General features: G+C 40.6%; 1 protein-coding gene across 1 annotated transcript in view; it reads right to left on the bottom strand.

Moving 5' to 3' along the window:
* The window catches only part of GPR158 (G protein-coupled receptor 158), a 305,034-nt gene extending 283,230 nt beyond the window's left edge, over nucleotides 1-21,804 (bottom strand). The window contains exon 1 of the mRNA XM_086334347.1: nucleotides 16,558-21,804. Within this exon, the coding sequence (XP_086190473.1) occupies nucleotides 16,558-17,459 (902 nt within the window). The 5' untranslated portion in view covers nucleotides 17,460-21,804. The remainder of the gene's footprint in view (nucleotides 1-16,557) is intronic.
* Nucleotides 21,805-23,410: the final 1,606 nt, after the last annotated feature.

Below are 23,410 nucleotides of genomic sequence, written 5' to 3' on the forward strand. Positions count from 1 at the left end.
TAGAAGGCCTATTGGTACAAATTATGGGACTTCAACATTGTAACAAAAGCAATGTAAATTTTCTTTAACAAACAACGATTGATTAAGAAGTTGGATGATCTTGAAAGTAAGAAAGCATAGGACTCCTTTTTGTTTCTTTAACATGAAAAGGAGAGCATTGGCAGCTGCATGGAAAGAAAATAGGTGAAAAGTTTCCATGCATATGTGCCCAAACTAAAGATAACATGATTTTGCACAACTGATCTAAAAAAGGGAGAAAGAATCCATTGGTCCTTGAAATTGGAACATTCTAAAAATGGCATAGATTCGTATATTCACATTTCAACTCTTAGAAGCAGTTAATGGACAAAGCATGTTTTGTTTTTTTGTTTGTTTTTACTGCTGTGACAGACTGAAAATGTAATCATCTTGAATTATCCAAAAATGTTGCAATAGGATCAAGAGGGTAAAAAAAATAGAAAATACTATTTTACATTTATGGATAGAAAAATCAAAATAACCAAGAGAAAACTTTTAAATATAATTAATAAAACAATAGAGTACAGTAAGAAGAAAATGCAATACAAAGAAGCTGAATCCCACATTTGTCATATCAGAAAAGCTAATGATGATTTTATTTCCCAAAATCCATAATCCCAGTTTTCCACTGATAGTGCTCTTCATTAGAGATGCACTTCTACCTGTACGTCCTTTCCTATGATGCAAAGTCTTCCGCCTTCAAATTTGTGTCCAAATGTTTATGCTGTCTCCTCTGGCTTTTCCAATCCTACTTCTGTACGTTGTGCCTCTCCCTGGCAGTTTCTGAGGCAGCCCCTGACCTGACATCTTAACCTTCACCATGAAAGGCAATACTGACATATAAGACAATATTGTCACCCTGCTTTTTTAACTTATATGCAGAGTGCATCATGTGAAATGCCAGGCTTGATGAATCACAAGCTGGAATCAAGATTGCCAGGAGAAGTATCAACAACCTCAGATATACAAATGATACCACTCAAATGGCAGAAAGTGCAGAGGAACTAAAGAGCCTCTTGATGATGGTGAAAGAAGAGTGAAAAAACTGGCTTAAAAACTCAACATTAAAAAAAATGAAGGTCATGGCATCTGGTCCCATCACTTCATGGCAAATAGAAGGGGAAAAGTGGAAGAAGTGACAAATTTTATTTTCCTGGGCTCCAAAGTCACTGTGGATGGTAAGCTCCATTACTTTGGCCACCTGATGCAAAGAGCCAGCTCACTGGGAAAGACCCTGATGCTGGAAAAGATTGAAGGCAAAAGGAGAAGGCGGCGGCAGAGGGTGAAATGGTTGGATAGCAACACCAACTCAATGTACATGAATCCGAGCAAACTCCAGGAGATAATGAAGGACAGAAGAGCCTGACATGCTGCAGTCCATGGGGTCACAAGGAGTTGGACACAACTTAGGGACTAAACACAATAACAAAAATAAAAGATAACAAAGTAAGTCAGGAAACAACAAATGACAAGACCTGCCAGCCACAAGCTTGAGAGAGGCGAGGACCCACAGGATGTCTTCCCAGGCATGCTGGTGAAGGAAAAAAAAAAAAAATGCTTTGCCCCTGAGTTCTTCTGCTGTCTGTGTTTAGAGAGGGTCTCACTGTACAATTTTAAGCCAGGGAACAAGAAAAGCACTCAGCTGGTTTTTACAAGAAGTTCTAGATTTTCATTCTTCAGCCTCCATTACTGGTCAATTATTTCAGTTTATTCATTCACAGCCAAGAATGGAACAACTATAGATAGCTTATTCTTTGGTTGAAATCCTATCAGAGAAGTTGGAAAGCCCAGCTATTCCATACTTCCTGAAATATGCAAGGCACTTTCAAATGGTAGTGAATATGGGAAGTTATGAATTATGGTCCTTACATTTGAAAGACTAGTAGAACTGTTTGAGGAAATAGAAAGTTGACATAAAGAAACCAATTACAAGAGGCAGCTGCTCTCATGATAGTCCCTGTTTTAAAGGTGAGAAAACAAAGAATAACTCACAATAAAGTGACAGAGAACCAGGATACAGCCTAGTGCTCAGTACCTATGATCTCCCTGCCTTCATGACCTGCTAGTCATCCTACCCCTGCCAGGAGGGTCATTCACAATATTGGAAAGCTTCAGGTACCCAGCATAGCCAGCAGCCAGGTTTTGTGAATCACTAAAACTAAAGTTGCTAAGCATTTACAACTTTCAGTTCTTATTCTTAAAATCTTATAAAAGGAATTACATGCTTCAACCTTATCAAATTCTGTTTACATTTTCCCAAGTTTGTGTTTAAGTACCATCTGATTCTGAATTATGAAGATTTTGTTTTTGATATAGATTTATCTCCTGCACAGGATTTGGGGAGGGCCTGGGAAGGTATTATCAGGCTTTTTAAGTGATCACGATACCCAGCCAAGTTTGGAATCAGTGAATAATGGATGGAAGTTAGCATTTACTTGAGGACTCAGGATCTTTTTGTCTGTGCCTTTTAACTAAACTACAAGTTCACTGCAGCCACTGCTAACACAAGTGATTGTCACCACTTTCTTTGATTTCAGTATCCTCATGTGTAAAAGTAAAAATAAGTCAGATTACGTGATCTCTAAAATCCTTTTGGGGACTTTTCAGATGGCTCAGTGGTAAAGAATCTGCCTTCAATGCAGGAGACACAGGTTCCATCCCTGTGTCTCCAAGGAAGATACCTTGGAGAAGGGAATGGCAACCCACTCCGGTATTCTTGCCTGGGAAATCCCATGGACAGAAGAGCTGGTGGGCTCCAGTCCATAGGCTCGCAAAAGAGTTAGACACGACTTAGCAACTAAACAACAAAATCCTTTTTACTTCTACAAGTCTAATTATTCAAAAAGGAGCTTTCCCAAGATATTTACTAAAACATCGTTCCTTTAAAGAATGCTCCAGTTGTTATTTGCCTCTTTCTCAAAAAAGTGGAAAGACAGATTTCTAAATAATTTTCAGAGGGCTGTATTATGAGAGCCTTCCCACAAAACTAATTAAGTCAGTACCTGAAACAGCTTTCTCAAAAGTTTGCCTTATCCAAAAAAATAATAATGTTCATCTTTCTTTTCATGAGCCTTGGACTCATCTCTTTACATTCACATCATTCATTGTCATTTCTCTGTAATCAGCATGATATACAGCTGCCATCTGCTCATTCCTTGCCACTGCAGCTCACATGTATTACATGTTTATTGATAGCACAGGAGGAAGTAGTCATGCATCAGTTTGTGCTACAGTACTTTGCACAGTGAAGCCTAAACATTATTTTCTATCATGTGGTCATTGTTATTTTTTAAGGTCTCTTTTGATAAGATTCTAGGTGGTGGTGGTTTTCAGTCGCTAAGTTGTATCCAATTCTTTGTGACCCCATGGACTGCAGCAGGTCAGACTTCCCCGTCCTTCACTATCTCTCAGAGTTTGCTCAAACACATGTCCTTTGAATCATGGATGTGATGTCATCCACACTTCATCTTCTGTCACCCTTTCTCCTGCCCTCAGTGTTTCCCAGCATCAGGTCTAGACATTAATAATGTTAAAAACTGCATCTTTAAACATGTTACCATCTTATATAATGTCTATATGTCACTTATTATTCTAGGAAATTTCATTTATAAAAATTTCAAATTCAACTCTAGTTGAATCAATAAAGTTAAAGCAGAAAAGAGCATTTTAGGGAATTCCTTGGTGATCCAGTTTTAGGGCTCCAGGCTTCCACTGAAGAGTGCCTGGGTTCACTCCCTGATCAGAGCACTAAGATTCTGCCAACCATGCAATGCAGCCAAAAACCAAACAAAAAAATCATTAAAAAAGAAAAAACAGAGCATTTAAAATATATATATTGTAAGCTATTAATATTCCTTTAATGGGATAAGCTCTGCATCAGCCCGATTATAGCTTTGACTTCTTGAGATAAAGCTCTAAAATGCAATCACAATCAACCTTTCTTTATAATGATTAAATCTTCTGGCATTTGATTTCTCACTACTTTCTAGAAAAGAATAATTCAGTTTTATCAGAACTGTGAAAGTGCTCCGTCATAAACAGAGCTTCATGATAAAGTAAAACACTGTTCCACACCATAATAGATTGTTAATTGTTTTTCATCATTTCTTTCATCCCCATTTGTTCCATGTCCCCACTCCTCTCCATCCCCTACTTTTTCTGTCTCTCTTCTCTTGGTCCCCCCAGATTCATACACATACACACACACACATATTTTCTTTTCAAAATGCATCCTTTAATGAGAAATCTCAAACATAAGTCATTTAACTATATAAGTAGCAAAACCATGTTTAGAAACAAAATCTGCAGATAATTTGGCCAGATGTTCTTTTTGAGCCTTAATGACATTTAAATATAAATTAATATTCCATTGATTCATCAAAATTTTCTATTTCTTAGTCATACCATTTTCTATATATGCAATGATCTTATGTTCCAAACAAATAGAAATGTGATCTGACAAACTCATACATGCACAGACACACACAAATACATATAGAACTCCTGAAATAAGGATAGCCACAAAATAGCATTTTTTATGTATTCTCTCTACACCAGCAACTTTCAGCCAGAGGCATTTTTACCCCTTAACGTAATACTTGGCAATGTTAGTAGACATTTTTGATTGTCACACTGGGCAGGGAGGTTGCTACTGGCATCTTGTGGGTAGAGTTGGGATACTGCTGAACCAGATAGCCCCTACAATGAATGATTATCTGGCCCCAGGTGTCAATAGTTCTGAGGCTGAGAAACCCTGGTCTACAGAGTGGTCTAATGCTTCAAAGAAGGGGAAAGCCAAATTCTTCATTCCATTTTATGCAACTGATAAAAGCAGGAAGAGAAAAAACACACACCTCCATAATTCCATTTAAATCTCTTTAACCAAACTGGTTATATGGCTACACCACAAAGTTTTTCTTTCCACCTTGAAACCTCTAAGCACTTTAGAATAGACAGATCTATTCTCAGTTTATAAGTGGCTTTTTATTCTTGCCGTACTAGGCATTTCCCCACAGTATGAGTGAAATACTTTGCCAGATGGTGGGGGAAAGATTTTGATAATCCTTACCATACCTATTCTGAAAATAAAAGTTTCTGCAGCTTCTGGCCCCTTGTTTTGTATATTTCACATATACCACATGTTTTAGTATAGCTTGTCTTGTTTAACAAAATTATTATGAAGACAAATAGCAATCTAATTGATATGCAGAAGTAAGGTTTAGGGTTTTTTTGTTTCTTCATGCCATATTTTGCTGCATCTTGATAACTTATAGATGATAATAGAACTTTGTAGTTGGAGAGACCATGGAGTTTAATTTCCCATTTTCTATTATCCCAGTTCATCAAATATAAGATGCCATTAATCATAAGATGCATTATTACATTCTGTACCCCACTAAAAGAAAGTTTCTGTCAATGGAAAATGACATGCCCATGCCCTCAATCATAAGACAGATCTCAATTTGAGTGACATCAGAATGTAGAAAAGGTACATCTTAGACTTGACGAAAATACATTATGTTACAGTACCTTTTCCTCTTTCTGAGAGAAAAGCCATGTGTTGTGTTAGCTTAAGAAACTTTCCACAATAATGCAATAAGGCATATACACAATGAATAAAACACATAAATGTTGAGAAAACTAGGGCAAGAAAGTAAACTAAAATCTTACATAATTCTAAGTTCCCTTTTAGGTTATAAGCAAACTGGGAACTTTGCCAATTGAACAAGATTTCTAGATATAAATGGGGTAAAGTTATAACAGATTTTACAATAAAAGTTAACTGGATGTCAGTTAATTATAAGTATCAGTTAACTGTAATAGAGACTGCCTTCTTTAATTAAAAGGAAATAGGGATTTGGGGAAAAAATTATCTTGGGGTCAGATCACATTTAAGCTAATCTCTGTTATTCTACCTATAATGAAGGTGATAAAACTAAATGAACCCTGTGATTGCTTGGAGGCAATGTAACATCCTTTGGTCAGTCATGGTTCCTATATTAAGTTTAGTGTTGTAGAAAATGGGATGAGCTGGGCAAGGGGGTACCTGAGAAAGACTTTTGGTCAAGGACATTAATTTTCCCTAAACTAAGAAGTATTTTATAGAACAGCCTATCCACCTAAATCTTTTCATAGGTCAAGTGTTAGGAAGAAAGACTGACCAGATGAGTAACTGCCCAGTCAAAGTAGAAATTATACCTAGAAAAGGATTCTTGCTAAAAGCTGAAAAATAAGATTTAAGGCTAAAAGACCAGCAAAACAAGCCAATGTATATGCCATAGCCATGCTGGGCAAGGGCCTAATGATGCTATTAGCTGCACAGTCTCCCAAGAATAGCCCCAAGACCAGTGAACTGCCTGTTTGCATGTAGTGGCCATCAAGCTGCCAAAGCTACCAAAATTCCAATGTATTATTTTAGTAATTGCGATTACTTAAGATGGCAGAGGAATAGGACCATAGCCTTGTCTAGCTCAGTGAAACTATGAGCCATGCCGTGTAGGGCCGCCGAAGATGGATGGGTCATGGCGCAGAGTTCTGACAAAATGTGGTCCACTGGAGAAGGGAATGGCAAACCACTTCAGTAATCTTGCCTTGAGAACCCCATGAACAGTATAAAAAGGCAAAAAAGTATGACACTGAAAGATGAACTCCCCAGGTCAGTAGGTACCCAATATGCTACTGGAGATCAGTGGAGAAATAACTCCAGAAAGAATGAAGAGACAGAGCCAAAGTAAAACCAACATCCAGTTGTGGATGTGACAGGTGATGGAAGTAAAGTCCAATGCTGTAAAGAGCAATATTGCATAAGAACCTGGAATGTTAGGTCCATGAATCAAGGCAAATTGGAAGTGGTCAAACAGGAGATAGCAAGAGTGAACATCGATATTTTAGGAATCAGTGAACTAAAATGGACTACAATAGGTGAATTTAACTCAGATGACCATTATTTCTACTACTGTGGGCAAGAATCCCTTAGAAGAAGTGGAATAGCTATCATAATTAACAAAAGAATCCGAAATGCAGTACTTGGATGCAATCTCAAAAACAACAGAATGATCTCTGTTCATTTCCAAGGCAAACCATTCAATATCACAGTAATCCAAGTCTATGTCCTGATCAGTAATGCTGAAGAAGCTGAAGTTGAATAATTCTATGAAGACCTACAAGACCTTCTAGAACTAACACCCAAAAGATGCTCTCTTCATTATAAGGGACTGGAATGCAAAAGTAGGAAGGAAGACAAGACATACCTGGAGTAACAGGCAAATTTGGCCTTGGAGTACAAAACAAAGCAGGTCAAAGGCTAACAGTTTTGACAAGACAGTGCACTGGTCATAGCAAACACCCTTTTCCTAAAGCACAAGAGAAGACTCTACACAGGGACATCACCAGATGGTCAATACTGAAATCAGATTGATTACATTCTTTGCAGCCAAAGATGGAGAAGCACTATACAGTCAGAAAAAACAAGACCAGGAGCTGACTGTGGCTCAGATCATGAACTCCTTATTGCCAAATTCAGACTTAAAATGAAGAAAGTAGGGAAAACCACTAGACCATTCAGGTATGACCTAAATCAAATCCCTAACAATTATACAGTGGAAGCGACAAATAGATTCAAGGGATTAGATCTGATAGAGTGCCTGAAGAACTATGGATGGAGGTTCATGACATCATACGGGTGGCAGTGATCAAGACCATCCCCAAGAAAAAGAAATACAAAAAGGCAAAATGGTTGTTTGACGAGGCTTTACATATAGCTGAGAAAAGGAGAGAAGCAAAAGGCAAAGGAGAAAAGGAAAGATATACCTCTTTGAATGCAGAGTTCCAAAGAACACAAGGAGAGATAAGAAAACCTTTGTCAGTGATCAGTGCAAAGAAATAGAGGAAAACAATAGAATGGGAAAGACTAGAGCCCTCTTCCAGAAAATTAGAGATACAAAGGGAACACTTCATACAAAGATGAGCACAATAAAGGACAGAAATGGTATGGACCTAACAGAAGCAGAAGATGTTATGATGAGATGGCAAGAATACACAGAAGAACTATACAAAAAAGATCTTCATGACCCATGATTGTGTGATCTGGGTGTCTGGCTCACCTAGAGCCATACATCCTGGAATGCAAAGTCATATGGGCCTTAGGAAGCATCACTACAAACAAAGCTAGTGGAGGTAATGGAATTCCAGTTGAGCTATTTCAAATCCTAAAAGATGATGCTGTGAAAGTGCTGAACTCAGTATGTCAGCAAATCTGGAAAACTCAGCAGTGGCCACAGGACTGGAAAAGGTCAGTTTTCATTCCAATCTCAAAAAAAGGCAATGCCAAACAATGTTCAAACTACCACACAATTGCACTCATCTCACACACTAGCAAAGTAATGCTCAAAATTCTCCAAGCCAGGCTTCAACAGTACGTGATCCATGAACTTCCAGATGTTCAAGCTGGATTTAGAAAAGGCAGAGGAACCAGAGATCAAATTTCCAACATCTCCTGGATCATTGAAAAAGCAAGAGAGTTCCAGAAAAACATCTACTTTTGCTTTATGGACTACACCAAAGCCTTTGACTGTGTGGATCACAACAAATTGTGGAAAATTCTTTAAGAGATGGGAATACCAGGTCACCTGACCTGCCATCTGAGAAATCTGTATGCCAATCAAGAAGCAACAGTTAGAACTGGACATGGAACAACAGACTGGTTCCAAATCAGGAAAGGAGTACATCAAGGCTGTATATTGTCACCTTGCTTATTTAACTTATATGCAGAGTACATCATGTAAAATGCCAGGCTGGATGAAGCACAAGCTGGAATCAAGATTGTCATGAGAAATATTAATAAATTCAGATACGTAGATGACACCACCCTTACGGCAGAAAGCGAAGAACTAAAGAGCCTCTTGATGAAAGTGAAAGAGGAGAGTGAAAAAGTTGGCTTAAAACTCAACATTCAGAAAACTAAGATCATGGCATCTGGTCCCATCACTTCATAGTAGATAAATGGGGAAACAATGGAAACAGTGAAAGACTTTGTTTTGGGGGGCTCCAAAATCACTGCAGATGATGACTACAGCCATGAAATTAAAAGACGCTTGCTCCTTGGAAGAAAAGCTGTGACCAACCTAGACAGCATATTAAAAAACAGAGACATCACTTTGCCAACAAAGGTTCATCTAGTCAAAGCTATGGTTTTTCCAGTAGTCACGTATGGATGTGAGAGTTGGACTATAAAGAAAGCTGAGCGCAGAAGAATTGATGCTTTTGAACTGTGATGTTGAAGAAGACTCTTGGGAGTCCCTTGGTCTGCAAGGAGATCCAACCAGTCAATCCTAAAGGAAATCAGTCCTGAATATTCATTAGAAGGACTGATGCTGAAGCAGAAACTCCAGTACTTTGGAGTTTCTCCAATACTACCTGATGCGAAGAACTGACTCATTGGAAACGGCCCTGGTGCTGGGAAAGATTGAAGGCGGGAGGAGTAGGGGACGACAGAGGATGAGATGGTTGGATGGCATCACCGACACTATGGACATGAGTTTGAGCAAGCTCTGGGAGTTGGTGATGGACAGAGAAGCCTGGCGTGCTGCAGTCCATGGGGTCGCAAAGAGTCAGACACAACTGAGCAACTGTACTGAACTGAACTGATTTTAGTAATTGTGTTTAAATAACGCTGAACATCAATCCAGAACTGAAGAGAGAAAACAAACAAAGCCCTAATGCTTCTGTACCAACCAAGTACAAAATAACACCAACAATATACTTTTTTACATTCCAGGGTATTACAGTATAATCATAAAACAGTGAGTGTTAGAAAAGGGTAGCCTTAAAACCCTGAATGGTGATCAACAAACTGATGCTTTCATGAAGTTGAAAGTAAAATTTTACCTATCTAGCATTTGAGGCTGTAAAATCAGTCTTGTGAGAGCATTAGTTCTCTCCCCAGAAGGTAGGCCTAAACTCTTGTCATTTATTCAAGTCTTGGAAATCCCATTTCTGCTTCCAAATGTGTATGCTAAAAAGTGGCACAATAATGCTGAACGACACTAAATAGCCTTCTTTGAAGTTTTAACACCAACTACAAAGGGAAAATCAAAGACAGGTTGTTTTTAAAAGTAAGTAAGGAGCTTTAGGATGCCTCAACATTGATTACTTGGAGAGAAATTACCCATGTATACTGAGGCCCTTGGTTTAGAAATCTGTGCAACAGCTTCTTGTTGACTTTTAAGTAAATTTCAGGGGATCTTTCAACATCTAGAAACTCAGATCATATTTATTCTTATTTTGAATGGAATTCTCATTTCCTTTAACATACATATATATTTAATTCAGTGTACAATGAGAGGGCTTTCTTTAAATATCCTATTAGCAAATCACCATGATAAAGTCAAACACTGAACATGCTGCTGCTGCTGCTAAGTCGCTTCAGTCATGTCCGACTCTGTGCAATCCCATAGACGGCAGCCGGCCAGGCTCCCCCATCCCTGGGATCATCCAGGCAAGAACACTGGAGTGGGTTGCCATTTCCTTCTCCAATGCATGAAAGTGAAAGGTGAAAGTGAAGTTGCTCAGTCCTGTCCAACTCTTAGCGACCCCATGGATTGCAGCCTACCAGGCTCCTCCATCCATGGGATTTTCCAAGCAAGAGTACTGCATTTAAATGAGCATACAGTAATTGGTTTCAGTATTACAATCAAAACTTCAAGAGTTAAAGTGACATCTTTAATTTATATACAACGTTGTAGATCTCTAGATTATAAGGAACCCAACAAGTCACCTAGTACAGCCCCATTTAATTTACAGAAGAATCATCAATTAGAAAGGCAACTGCTGATAACTAATAAGGACCTACAGTATAGCACAGGGAGCTCACTCAGTACTCAGTAATGGTATATATGGGAAAAGAATCGAAGAGAGACTGGATGTATGTATATGTATAACTGGTTCACTTTGCTGCACACCTGAAACTAACACAACATTGTAAATCAACTACAATAAAAATTTAAAAAAGAAAAGACAACTGCTGCCCATGGTAATACAATAGTCAAGGATGTGGTCCTTTCCTGGGTCCAATATCTCCTGTCTCCAAGGTCCGTATTTCCACCATGATCCACTGTAATTACAAGCCTTCACAATAATTAGGAATGAAACTAAACCATTATATGATTATAAATTACTGTAAATCATGTGAGTTTAATATACCTAAAATAAGAAAGTGTTCAGCTGAGGACAGTATTTAGGAAGACAGAAGCCATGATACAAAATGTTTACTGAACCTCCTGTGGGATGACAGTTCTTCATTTAGTCTTTACAGAATCCCAAAGGAGATACACTTCACTATTCACAGTTTAAAGATTGAAACTCAAAAGCCTCAATAACAGAAGTCCATCTAAAAACTCTTTGATCTACTACTGAGGTAGACAGCTCTGTGCTGTTCCTGTAGGTAACCCTTTTCACCACTACCAGGACCCACAAGAGAGACAGGACATGTGTGGCCTAGAGCAAAATGGTCATTTCTCTTGCCCTCTTTTGTTCCAAGCAGAGATCTGTAACAAAATCTCTGATGGAGTTGTGTGGGCATATGTTTGTGAAGGAGAGAAAGTAAAGTAACCCCTCAGGAGTCAGTGACAACAATGTTCAAATAGCATTTCCACACTATGGTGGAAAATTCAGATCTAACATTCACTTGGTGTCCTCTTCTTCTGCATGCTACTCCCCCATCAGTCATCATTTCCACAGGGTACTGCATTCGTGTGTATGAACCCTGTTTCCAAAGCCTCCTTATTACCCATTGGATAGGTAGTTTCAAAATTCACAGGACAAGGAGTTACAAAGGTATATGGATGTCATCAAGTCTGTTTCCGCATTTAGTTGTACAGAAACTGATTTCCAGACAGGTAATACAGCCAGAGACAAAGCTGGGACTTGAGGCAAAGTTCTCCCTCAAGTCTAATACTCTTCTCCCTATGCAACACACTTGATTATACAATTGGCCAAAAAGAACAAGTGTCTATCATGTCTTTGACCAAATATATTAACTATTTCAAGCCAATATCATGTTTTTAACAGCAAGTTGAAAGCAAAATTGGCGATCAAGAGCCTAGGGTAGTAGAAAGACAATACAAGCCTGATAGCTAGATAGATCCAAGTTTGATTTAACCTCTTTAATTTACTAACTGGCTGCCTTGGGTAAGTTGCTCAGCTTTTCTGAAGTTGTAACTACAAGAATATTGTTGTTTAGTCACTAAGTTATGTCCAACTCTTTGTAACTCCATGGACTGTAGCCCAATAGGGTGGCTCTCTCCATGGGATTTCCCAGGCAAGAACACCATTTCCTTCTCCAGGGGACCTTCCCGAGCCAAAGATTGAACCTGCATCTCCTGCAGTGGTAGGTGGACTCTTTACCTCTGAGCCATCAGGGAAGCCTACCTGAGAATATTAAGAATTAAATGCAGTAGGATATTTATAAAGCATCTGATCCATAGTAGATGCTCGATATATTGGTTCCCAGTGATTCTAACTCACCCTAAAAAAGCTGTACCACTCTTAACAAATTCCTTTAGCCCTTTGGGTCTCAGTTTCCTCCATTGTACAATGAGAAGAGGGGAAAAAAAGCAAATGAATTCTAAAATCCCTTACAACTCATCAAGTATGAATTAATTCCCAAAGCTTCCTTTACCTTAATTTAAATTCAGCCAACACTAGGTACCTTATATTCATCCTTAGCAATCTTTCTGTGATCTCAAAGATTTCGGATCCAACTCCATATAGTACTTTTAAGTTCCACATAGAAAAATTACTACACAAAACCAAAGGACTTAACTTTAAAGAAAACTCTACAAGGACATCACAAACCTATGTGATAAATAAATACAATTTAGGATGTATCTTAAGTTGTTCCTCTTTTTTTTTTTTTTTTGCTGGGATAGAAGATGAGAACTTAAGTGTTGATACTATAAGCCTATAACGATAGACTCAGGACGCATTTAGGTAAAGCAACTAATGTCATTTTGGGGGTAAGAGAAAAGGAAGAGCAATAAACTTCTCTTCCCATGTGAGTCTTATGCTAGACCTTAAAATTTAAGAAATTTGTGTCATTCTGAAGCAGAGGGGAATAAAATTTATTCTGAGAGGTGTTTTACAGTGATAGGCATTGATATAAGAAGATAGTTGACCATGTTCTCCACAGTGCTTTTGAATGTCATGTTTCAGATTTACACTCTCTATAAATAATGTATAATTTAAATGCTTGAGTCTTAAAAGCAAGACCTGGGGAAATATTAACTGAAATTAAATGAAAACCTTAACTGCAAAGTTTCTCCTCCTCTTCTCTTCCATGAGAAAAGCGTTATCAGTAGATCTTTTTGTTGTTGTTGTTATAGAGAAGGCATTTGACACATATTTGGCTGGCCAAAAATTTTGTTAACATTGTATGGAAAATCCCAAACCAACAGTTTGGCCAACCCAATAACACTCTATAGGTTCAAAATATATTTAAAATAATGATTAGAGCTCCCAGTCATGGTTTCCCAAAAATTCATTTGGTGTTTATCCTGTTACCATACCTGTACAATATTATTCACTTATAAAATTTTAGAATACACATCTTAGATGATAAAACATCAATAGCATCAAAAACTTTTGCCTTTTATTAGTATGAAGAGACAGAAAAGGCCCATTGAAATTTTCTGAAATGTGTGAAATACTGCCATTTTTTAAAATCAAGAGCTGTGTTATATGGGCTACATTTCTGGTTCTAAAAGGTGACAGAGAATAAACTATGTTCCTCAATATAAGTTGTGTGTGAAGTCCAGAGAGGTCAATATACTTTAGGCATGCTGCTGCTGCTAAGTCACTTCAGTCGTGTCCGACTCTGTGCGACCCCATAGATGGCAGCCCACCAGGCTCCCCCGTCCCTGGGATTCTCCAGGCAAGAACACTGGAGTGGCTTGTATGTTAGGCATACATATACATATATAGCAAGCATAGTGTGAACCAGAGGCAAGAAGGCCTAGACCCTGTTTCTGCTGTTGTTAAAAACTTGATGTGTGATTTTTGGACAAGTTACTTCACCTTTCTTATCTGTTTCTTTATGAAACAGGAGGGACCATCTGATCTCTCCAAGATTGCTTCCAGTTTCTATAAGTTGTGTGAATCCTCGATATGGTACCTGAGTGGCACAGGACATGGGGCAAAAGTACTCAAAGGAGAGCACTTACTCTGCTCTTCATGCATGCTGCTAGAAGGAGCCAGATTCTGTAGAGAGCCGGACACTAAATGGCCTGGCTTTGTGCCTTGGCTGAAGAACACCATCAGTGACTATGAAGGCACTTAAAGGGACTCAGCCGGAGGAAACAAACTATTTTCTGAACATAGTCCAAAAACTCGGTAGGGTCATGTGAACCCTCATGACCTCAGACCCCTTGTGTCCTCAGCCTTTTATCTTGACTGGCAGAAAGGCCTGAGTTCATTTAGACAATGTATGCTTTCTGAGCCTTATGAGAAACAGTTCTAAGAATAAATGGACTCATCCCCAGTCCCACATCTGATCCTTGAAAATACATATATTTTTATGCATCAGCTACAATATACGTAGCACTCCTAGGACACCTTTATGAGACAGAGTTTAGCATAGTCATTAAAAGTATGAAATGAGCTCAAATCCTGCCTCTGCTGCTATTTAACTGCTGCATGATCTTGGGAAAGAAGCTTCAGGTTCTGTTTTTGTAAAATTGGGAAACTAATAAAACCTAACTCTTAGGGTTGTTGTGAGGATTAATCAAGATAATACATGCAAAGCAGAGCACAGAGCCTAGTATAAAGTATATATTAGTAAGATGGGTGGATAGATGGATAATATAGATACATGGATACATAGATGGATCTTTCAATCCTGGAAGCTGGGACTCCCTGAAAAGGCTTATGTGAAGGCCGAAAGCAATTTTTTGGCAGTGAATGGCATCTGCTGATCTGCTGATCTTTCCTCTTCTGAGCAAGCAATATGGCAAATGCTCAAACCTGGGATCAGCTCTGACTAATAGGATCCTGCAGAAATTAGGAGGAAATAAGATTATCTTTAACGTAGGAAAGAGTTATGCTGGTTTAAGATAAGATCCTTGAAAGAGAGAAACACAAAAAACATTTAATGTGGTCATCCAATGTCAGAGAAAAGGGGTTATTTTTCATTCATGTCATCTCAAGTGTTGCCAGCATTAACAGCTACAGAATTTTATAACTGGATGTCTCCCTAGAGACTGTCTATTGCTAGTTTACCTCCCTTACTTGATAAATAAGTAGCTGAGGGCCAGAGAGATTAAGCAGATTTCTTGAGGTCATTCAGCAGTAAATGACAATGCCAAGACAAATAAGTGTTCTGACTCCTCCCATTAACCCACCCAGCACTTCCCCTGGTATCTTTCACCAGGTTATCATTCTTTTATGTGCCAGCAGGGCATTAAAACACATACAGGTGCCTCACTTTTGCCCAGGTTCCCAAAAAGTACAGAAGCAGCCTTTACCCCCCAAACCTTCTTCCCACTGGGAATGGGGAAAGGGTCCCAGTTAATCTATGGCCCTCTCCTAGACCCTCTTTGGAGTTTCTATCTTTCTGTTCCTCACGTTCACTCTTAAGGGCTACTTCTAAAAGTTCTTCACCCCAAAGATCAGGCACATCCCAGGGCACAAATTACCCCCTGCTAATTTGCACATTCTCATTTTCCCACAAATGCAGAACTACAGAATTGTTAAGTCTCCTCTGAGTCCCCTGACTGAATTCAATGAGAACTGATCCCTCCCTTCCTAGGCTAATTCAATCAGGTTCATTTATAAAGGGTGAGCACCTGAAGAGCCAGAGAACCCTTGCTGCTGCTGCTGCTAAGTCGCTTAGGTGTGCCTAAAAAGAGGAAGAGCGGACCAGGAAATGGGAGGACTCGGGGAAGGAGGGAGATGAGAAGGAGCACACAGAGCAAATTGCAAAGTCTGGATCTGGGAGACAGCTATGCTGCTGAAACTGACTCACTGCTGAGGGTACAGAACTGCCGGCGGGATTGACTGTTTTCATCATGCGCTCTGGTAACTAACAACAGACTGACGCCCCAAACTGCACACGTAGGAGGAAGCAGGCGGAGGCTATCCCGAAGTTGCAGGAAAAAACGAACTCTCTTCCTGCTCCCTTCTCTAGTCTCATTAGATGTTCACCAGTCTGCGCCTGGCTAGCATGCCCTGAGCTCGCCAGGTTTCTGTGCATCACCCCTAACAGGGAACTCCCCTCCCTACTCTCCCGAGGGTTAGAGAGAAACGGCATCTCTCCTTGCAGGGAAACTGATTTGAGAGAAAAGCTTTCGCTGAGCGTCTGAAGCTGACAAACGCGGGGCGCTTCTTGTCCCTAAGCATTTGCGGCTGCGTGGGGTGTCCCTCAGCCCAGGTCTGGGCTTTGAGGGTGGGAGGCGTAAGGGTCACAGCCAAGTGTTCCTTCTCCACACTCACAGCCACCCGCGAAACCGGAAGGAAGGTTTTGCCTTTTATCTTTTTACCCCTCCCTACCTGAATTCCGGGACCAGGTTAGGCTGCAACCCGTAGAAAGCAGCGGAGAGAGTGACCAACCACCCAGGCTTGTAACTGCCATTCTCGCACTCCAGATAAGGCGGAGACCACTTGACATGGCTCTTGTCCCCGCTCAGCCCGTCCCTGCGCCGCCAGCTATGGCCCAGGCCCCGTGGCCCCTGATTGGAGCCGCGACGGTGTAAGTGAGTCCTCCACTTGCGCCGGAGGCCGTGGAACCACTCGGTCTCCAGCGTGGCGTTGGCCAGGTGGTGTGCTGAGGAGGACAGGTCCTGGAGCAGGATGCGACTCTCCTCACGCGTGGCCTGGAGGAAGACCTGCGGGGCGGGTGCGGACAGCGACTCGGTGCTGAAGGTGATGGCCGCCCGGGAGATGCTGGGTTCACCCTCCAGGAGGCTCCGCACCAGCGCTTGGTACCACTCCAAGTCGTCCTGCAAGTTCTGCTCCCGCGACTTATTGCTCTGCAGCATCATGTTGAGGAAGTTGGTGGCGTGTGTCAGCGTGTCCAGCGCCCCGTGCAATGAGGGATGGGAGCTGGCTAGGGCAGGCGACTTCCCCGGCAGGCCCGCCAACTCGTAGCGGCTGGAGCAGTTGGCTCGCTTCAGCTTGTGGGAGTCCCCGGTGTAGAGGTAAGAGGCCACGTCCATGGGCACCTCCTCGGCGAGTTTCTGCGCCAAGATGGTGCCGTCGGTGGAGCGGCTCCAGGGAGCAGAGGGGTCTGAGGCAGAGGCTCGAGCCGGCTGCTGGGCGTGTTGCTTCGCCCTCAGGGTCCTCTCTCGAGGGGAATCCGGCCGACTTGGAGCTTCGCGGCTGGCGCCAATAGCTCCCAATCCGAAATGAACAAGCAGAAGGCAGAAGAGGAAGGGGCAAGCCATGACTCCCATCTGCCTCGCAGAGCGGAGAGGAGCTAACGGGAGGAGTCACTTTTTAAATTGTAGTCGTCAGTCTGTCAGCAGTAAGACTTTTGCTAGGGGTCTTCCCCCTTCTCCAGCAGGCATCCAGTCCAAAAGGACTTTAAAATAGGGATGTTCCGAAATATGCCCGGCTGACTAAGCTACCGTCACAGGAAATCAAATCACCTGTGGCAACGCCGGCTGCTCCCGCTCCACAATGGGTCGGCTCAGGATTACGCACCTCGCAGCCTTGAACCGAACAGGTTACATCCCTTTTGCAGCCGGCAGCTATAGTTAGCCTGCTTACGTCTTTCCTTCCACCGCCGCTCTCATTGAGGTGTGTTCAAGAGCTGCTGCTGCTGCCGCCGCGGCCACCGAAGACGCTGCTCCATCATCTCACCCGTGGCAGGTCGTTCCCGCCTCCTGGCTCTGGCTCCTCCTCGTTCGCTTCGCCCGGAGACGCGGAGCGCGCGCGCACAGACCGGCACAGCGAGCGCAGGGGCGAGTCCCAGAGAGCGAGGGTTTCTTTTAAGATGTTTGCCTCTCCGGAGCCAAGAGGGTTAGGCAGCTGGTTAATTGGAGTCTTTAGGTTTGGCCACAAACCACACTCCTGCCTCTCCCTACTCTCGGGAGGAAAGCCAGTTTAAAGAGGCAGCTTGGCCGCAACCAGCCCTTGTAGGGCGGCTTCAATTCGTCTTGTTCTCTGTTTGGTCGGCTCCTCTGTCAATCAGCCGAGTACCATTTGTTCGGCTGGGGCGGGAGCTGTCCAGTGCTGAACCCGAGGCGGCACGGAGGAGGCAGCGGCGCGGGATGCAGCAGTCCTTTCACCCACTCGAGTTCCCTGATGACTCGAGAGCGTGAAGGGTTGGGGGTGGGTGGCCTGGAGTAAAGGTAGAAGCAGAGCTTGGGTGGCTCAGAGAGAAGGAAACTTGGATGTACTGAGGAGGAGGGTGTTGGCGTCTTGCATGCTTCGTTAAATCGGTCTTTTCTTTTGCCTGGAAAAGAGAGGAAAAGTAGTTTTCATTTGTGACATATATCGGAGGGAGGGATGTAGGATGAAGACGTGTCCTCCCAAGCATCTGCTCATTTTAGGCAAATGATCAAATCCTCCTCCTTGTTGTCGGTTAAAGAAATTATTAAACCCTACTTGCCAAGGTCTTGGCTGTAAGGGAGTAATGGAGACATCTACTGGCTGAACTTTAAGGGGAAAAATGCCATCTAAAGAACGCTTGCTTGAAAGGGATGAAGGGGAACCTGTGGAAATGTAAACAGAGAATGTGCCAAAGGGCGAGGATAGGGGCAGGACGCAGACTGTGAGAGAATGAGGATGAGTCAGTCTTTGGTGAGTGGGAAGGAGAGCCATTCTGACTGGGAGTTCCTGAAATTAATGAAGGCAAGAACTAAGACATCTGATTCACCATAGATTGGGATGTCCCAGCTAAAGAAAGAAGAGCAGAATAACTATGCTAGGACTCCAAAAAAAAAAAAAATGATTGGAAATTCCCTTAACACAGTCCAATTGTTTTATTTGAAGTTTTAACCGGGTCTTCTGACACTTTCATTCAAAAATACTATTTAGTACTGGATACGTAGTGTCTTCTGCACCTCCATCTTCTATATACACCTCCATTTTCAAATTTCCCAAGAAAGACACAAGATAGAAAGTCTCAAAATCATTTCAATTCCCAACTTTTAAAAAAGCCACCTATGGCATTCTAAGATAGCATGGCTTAGACTTGCTTTATCATTTCATTCTCCTTATTGAGAAAATATTGAAGGATGAAAATTTAAGCTCCAAAGAGCAAAAGTTTGCCTTCATTGGTCACTGTAGTATCTTGACCACCTAGAATGCCTGGTGCTAATTGGTAAACTAGTGAATGAACCATAAGATCATGATGAGGAAGCTAATTATTTTTATTTTATTATTATTATTTTTTATGTTTTCTTTTCTTTTCTTTTTTATTTTTAAACTTTACATAATTGTATTAGTTTTGCCAAATATCAAAATGAATCCGCCACAGGTATACATGTGTTCCCCATCCTGAACCCTCCTCCCTCCTCCCTCCCCATACCATCCCTCTGGGTCGTGCCAGTGCACTAGCCCCAAGCATCCAGTATCGTGTATCGAACCTGGACTGGCAACTCGTTTCTTACATGATATTTTACATGTTTCAATGTTATTCTCCCAAATCTTCCCACCCTCTCCCTCTCCCACAGAGTCCATAAGACTGTTAATTATTTTAAAATCTGTCTCCTCTAAGAAGAGATGTGTGCCTGATGTGTCAGTGGTGATGGCTTTTGGAATAAGATATAGCAACCAGTTTTTGAAACTGCAGTGTTGGGTCTCCAAGAGAGCTTTTATAGCTTTGCAGAGAATGGCTATTAGATTTGTGTTTATTCACAAGTAGAGTTCATGTTCCTATCTGACTTGTTTTGATATGAAGTATACTCCTTTGCTAAATAAAGGTCATCCAGCTTAATCCTCTGATATAGGGCGTATGGCAATAATAATGTGATTTTCTGTTTGTTTAATTTATTAGAATATACAATATGATTTTCTATTTGAAGACTGAAGTGTCATTTCCTCATTAATTGATTTTTTATAAAACCTATATAATTTATTAACAGCTCTTTAAAATTTGCTAGTATTACATTTGAAAAGGAAGGTATAATTTTATTAATAGGTCCCTCTATAAGTAATTCAGTGACTCGGTGTAATTGAAAGACCTGGGTTCTGATCCCAGTATTATTTTAAGCAATATATATATGGCAAGTAGCAAAGTTTCTGTGTCTTGGAACATAAGTTGTATGTGAGCCTCATGCTTGGACATTAAGAGAGTACCAAAATTCCACCTGAGCCCCTCTCCAGAAGTGCTAGTCCTTCTCTTAGTGTATGTCTAACAAGATTGGAGCAAGCTATGAGAGGTGCCTGCAATTTTGTCATAACCTTTAGGGGATCACTTTCCATCTACATTGCCAAACAACAGAGGTGAACTAGTTAGGTTTAGAATAGCACTGTCCAATAGAAATATAATGCTTGTCAAAGATCAACATATATCATCTTAAATGTTCCTATAGCACATTTTAAAAGAAAAAGGTGAAATAAAATGTAATAATATATTTTGTTTAGTCCAGTATATCCAAATTTCATTTCAATAAGTAAACAATATAGCAGTTATTAATGAGGTAGTCTATATTTTTGTACTAAATCCTCAGAATACAATGTATATTTTACACTCTCAGCATATGGCACTTCATACTAGCTACATTTCAAGTGCTCAATAACCACGTGTGGCCAGAGGCTACCACAGAATACAGGCTCTGGAAGATAGCACATCACGGTGTAGAATGATGTAGAAAACCTAGGTTCACTCACAATAAGGTGCTATGGTCCAAATGGTCTAGGAGGTCTGGTCCGACTAGGTAGACAGCACTGTGTCTGTGTTATTATCCATCACGGAAGGAGATCAGCCAAAAGAAGTTTTTTATAAGGACCAAGATACAACACAAGCTCATAGCCCTAAGCAGACTATGGAATGCCACACCAACTCACAGACATACACATTCAACAAATGTTGATTGAGTCTCTACTATGTATCAGACATTGTGCTTAGTACTGGGGAAAACATTTGCATGGTAGACACATGGACCTCACAGTCAAGTGTGTTTAAAGAGAGATAATAAGCAAAATTTTAAATTACATATTGTTGTAAGTGCCATGAAGAAATAAATACTGTAAATTTATAAAGAGTGAAGGATATGGGGTCAAGGATATTCTTATATAAAGAGATAAAGAAAAAAAAGACTTCTATGAGGAGGTAACAATTGAGCTGAGATATAACAAATGAGGAGTAATTAAGTAGGTAGTAGATAGTAGTGAACCAGCTGAGGGTATGATGAAAAGAAACTTAGCAGAAAAGAGAAATGGGAAAAGATGACTGCATTAAGATGAAGTTCATATATAATATAAAAAATTCAAACAATGGAGACAGAAAGTTGTTTTGTAAGTTAATCAAGTGATCCTGGCATGAATAGCACTTCTGTCCTACCACCAACTACATGAACATGACTTGTAGGGGAGATAAATATCCATGCATGGCCTCAAATTAAGACCTAAGTTATCTAAACGCATGTTAATACTGTGTGGGAACTTGACTGTAAACAGAGAATGTATGCATGACCTGTATGCCCTGTGTGGAAAAGCCAAAACCACTTCATCACAGTTTGAAAAGTCAATCTAATTGCTTTAGAACAGTCCATTTCGAACTGATGAAAAAGCAATATACAATGGAGCTTTGAGTTGTCAGGATATTATCAATTTATCACTGTTATTAAAAGGAAGATGTGATATTAGCATATGTTTAAATGAAATAAAAGTAAAAAAAAAACCTGCTGAGACCATATTTTATGGGAGCAGTATAAAATTGTCTTAAAATTTTAAGTGCTGCTTTAAATCATTTAAATCAGCAATAACTAGGACAGTGTGATTTGGTGAGAGGACACTGGATTGGCAGTTGGCTGTACTTTCCACTTTGCTGGTATCTGGTCATGTGATTTTTGACAATTTTTCTCAACCTCTTTGAGCCCTTTTGCTTCATCTGTAACACAAGAGTGATGTATTAGATACAGCCACAACTGAAAGTTTTAGCTGAGTCATGGATAATAGTCCAGGTATATTTTCCAGGAACTCATCATCCTTGATAGTTCTAGCTTTATAAGGTAAGTGTTATTTTTAGGTTCAATAATGCTAGGTCTCAGTAAACAAAATGACACAACCGAAATAAAATTCTTAATAAAGCAAATAAAGCCACAAAGAAGCAGCATAATCTGTCAATATAACACAAAGTCAGAAATCCAGTTCTTCTTCCTAGTTCTTATTTCCCTGAGCATATGCTACCCCTGTTCCTCCTGTGCCCATTTGCAAAATGAAGATGATAGTCTTTGTTATCCAAGAGCAGTGGTTTTGAAATTTCTGGATGCAGAATTGTCACTAGAGAATTCTGATCATCACTCTAAGTTTGGGGAGAAGTTAAAAATCTGCATTTTAATAAGCACCACAGGTGATCTTGATGCAAATGGTCCATGGAGCACATGCTGAGAAATACTGCCTTGAGCCATGGAAAATAACTCTAATATATTAGAAGAGATCTCCTGGTAAACACAAAGCCATGGTATAAATTGTGAAACATAGCCTGTGGGTGGAAAAAATGAAAATAACACCTATAAAGAGGATCATCATCGTCGTCATGATCAATTAAATGTTTACACAGCACTTACAGTGGCCAAGCATTATTCTAAGGTTTTAGCTCCTGTAGTCTTCATTACCACACTGTGAGTTTGGTACAGCTACCATTCTACAGATGGGAAACAAGCAAATGAATTGCCCTAAGAAATACAGCCATCTGGCTCCAGATGTCATACCCTTAATCACTACACCAGTGGTTCTCAAATGTTGATACCCACTAGGTTTACCTGGAGAGCTTTCACCAAAGCACAAATTAGTGTCCTAAGCCCCCAAACTGCTGACTCAGTAGGTCTAGAATAGGACCTGAGAAAATATGCCCAGGTGATACTGATACTGCTGGTTCAAGTGATCCCAGGTAGCCTTGGCCTACAGTGGCTTGAAGCAGGACTTCAGCTCGCAGCCAGAGATTGAGGTCAGATCACGGCAGTGAGAGCACCAAATTCTAGCCACTTGACGAGTGGTCAATGACAAGGCCCTGGCTCTTCAGTTTTGCAAAAAATGAATTCCACAAAGATGGAAAGCGATGAAACTAGTAAAGTATTAGGAGGAAAAAAGAGAACAGTACCTGGTGATAGACACAAAGGCAGACTCAGAGAGTCACACCCTTGTGGTAGTTTCAGTTGCCTTTATGTGTTTCTTCAGGTTTCCTTTGGCCAATCATTTTGATTTGCCTGGTTCAGAGTCTATATTTGGTATA

The sequence above is a fragment of the Bos grunniens genome, chromosome 13 (assembly GCF_055505025.1).
Source record: "Bos grunniens cultivar Pamir isolate PY7600 chromosome 13, Bosgru_T2T1.0, whole genome shotgun sequence".
Taxonomy (NCBI): Eukaryota; Metazoa; Chordata; class Mammalia; order Artiodactyla; family Bovidae; genus Bos; species Bos grunniens.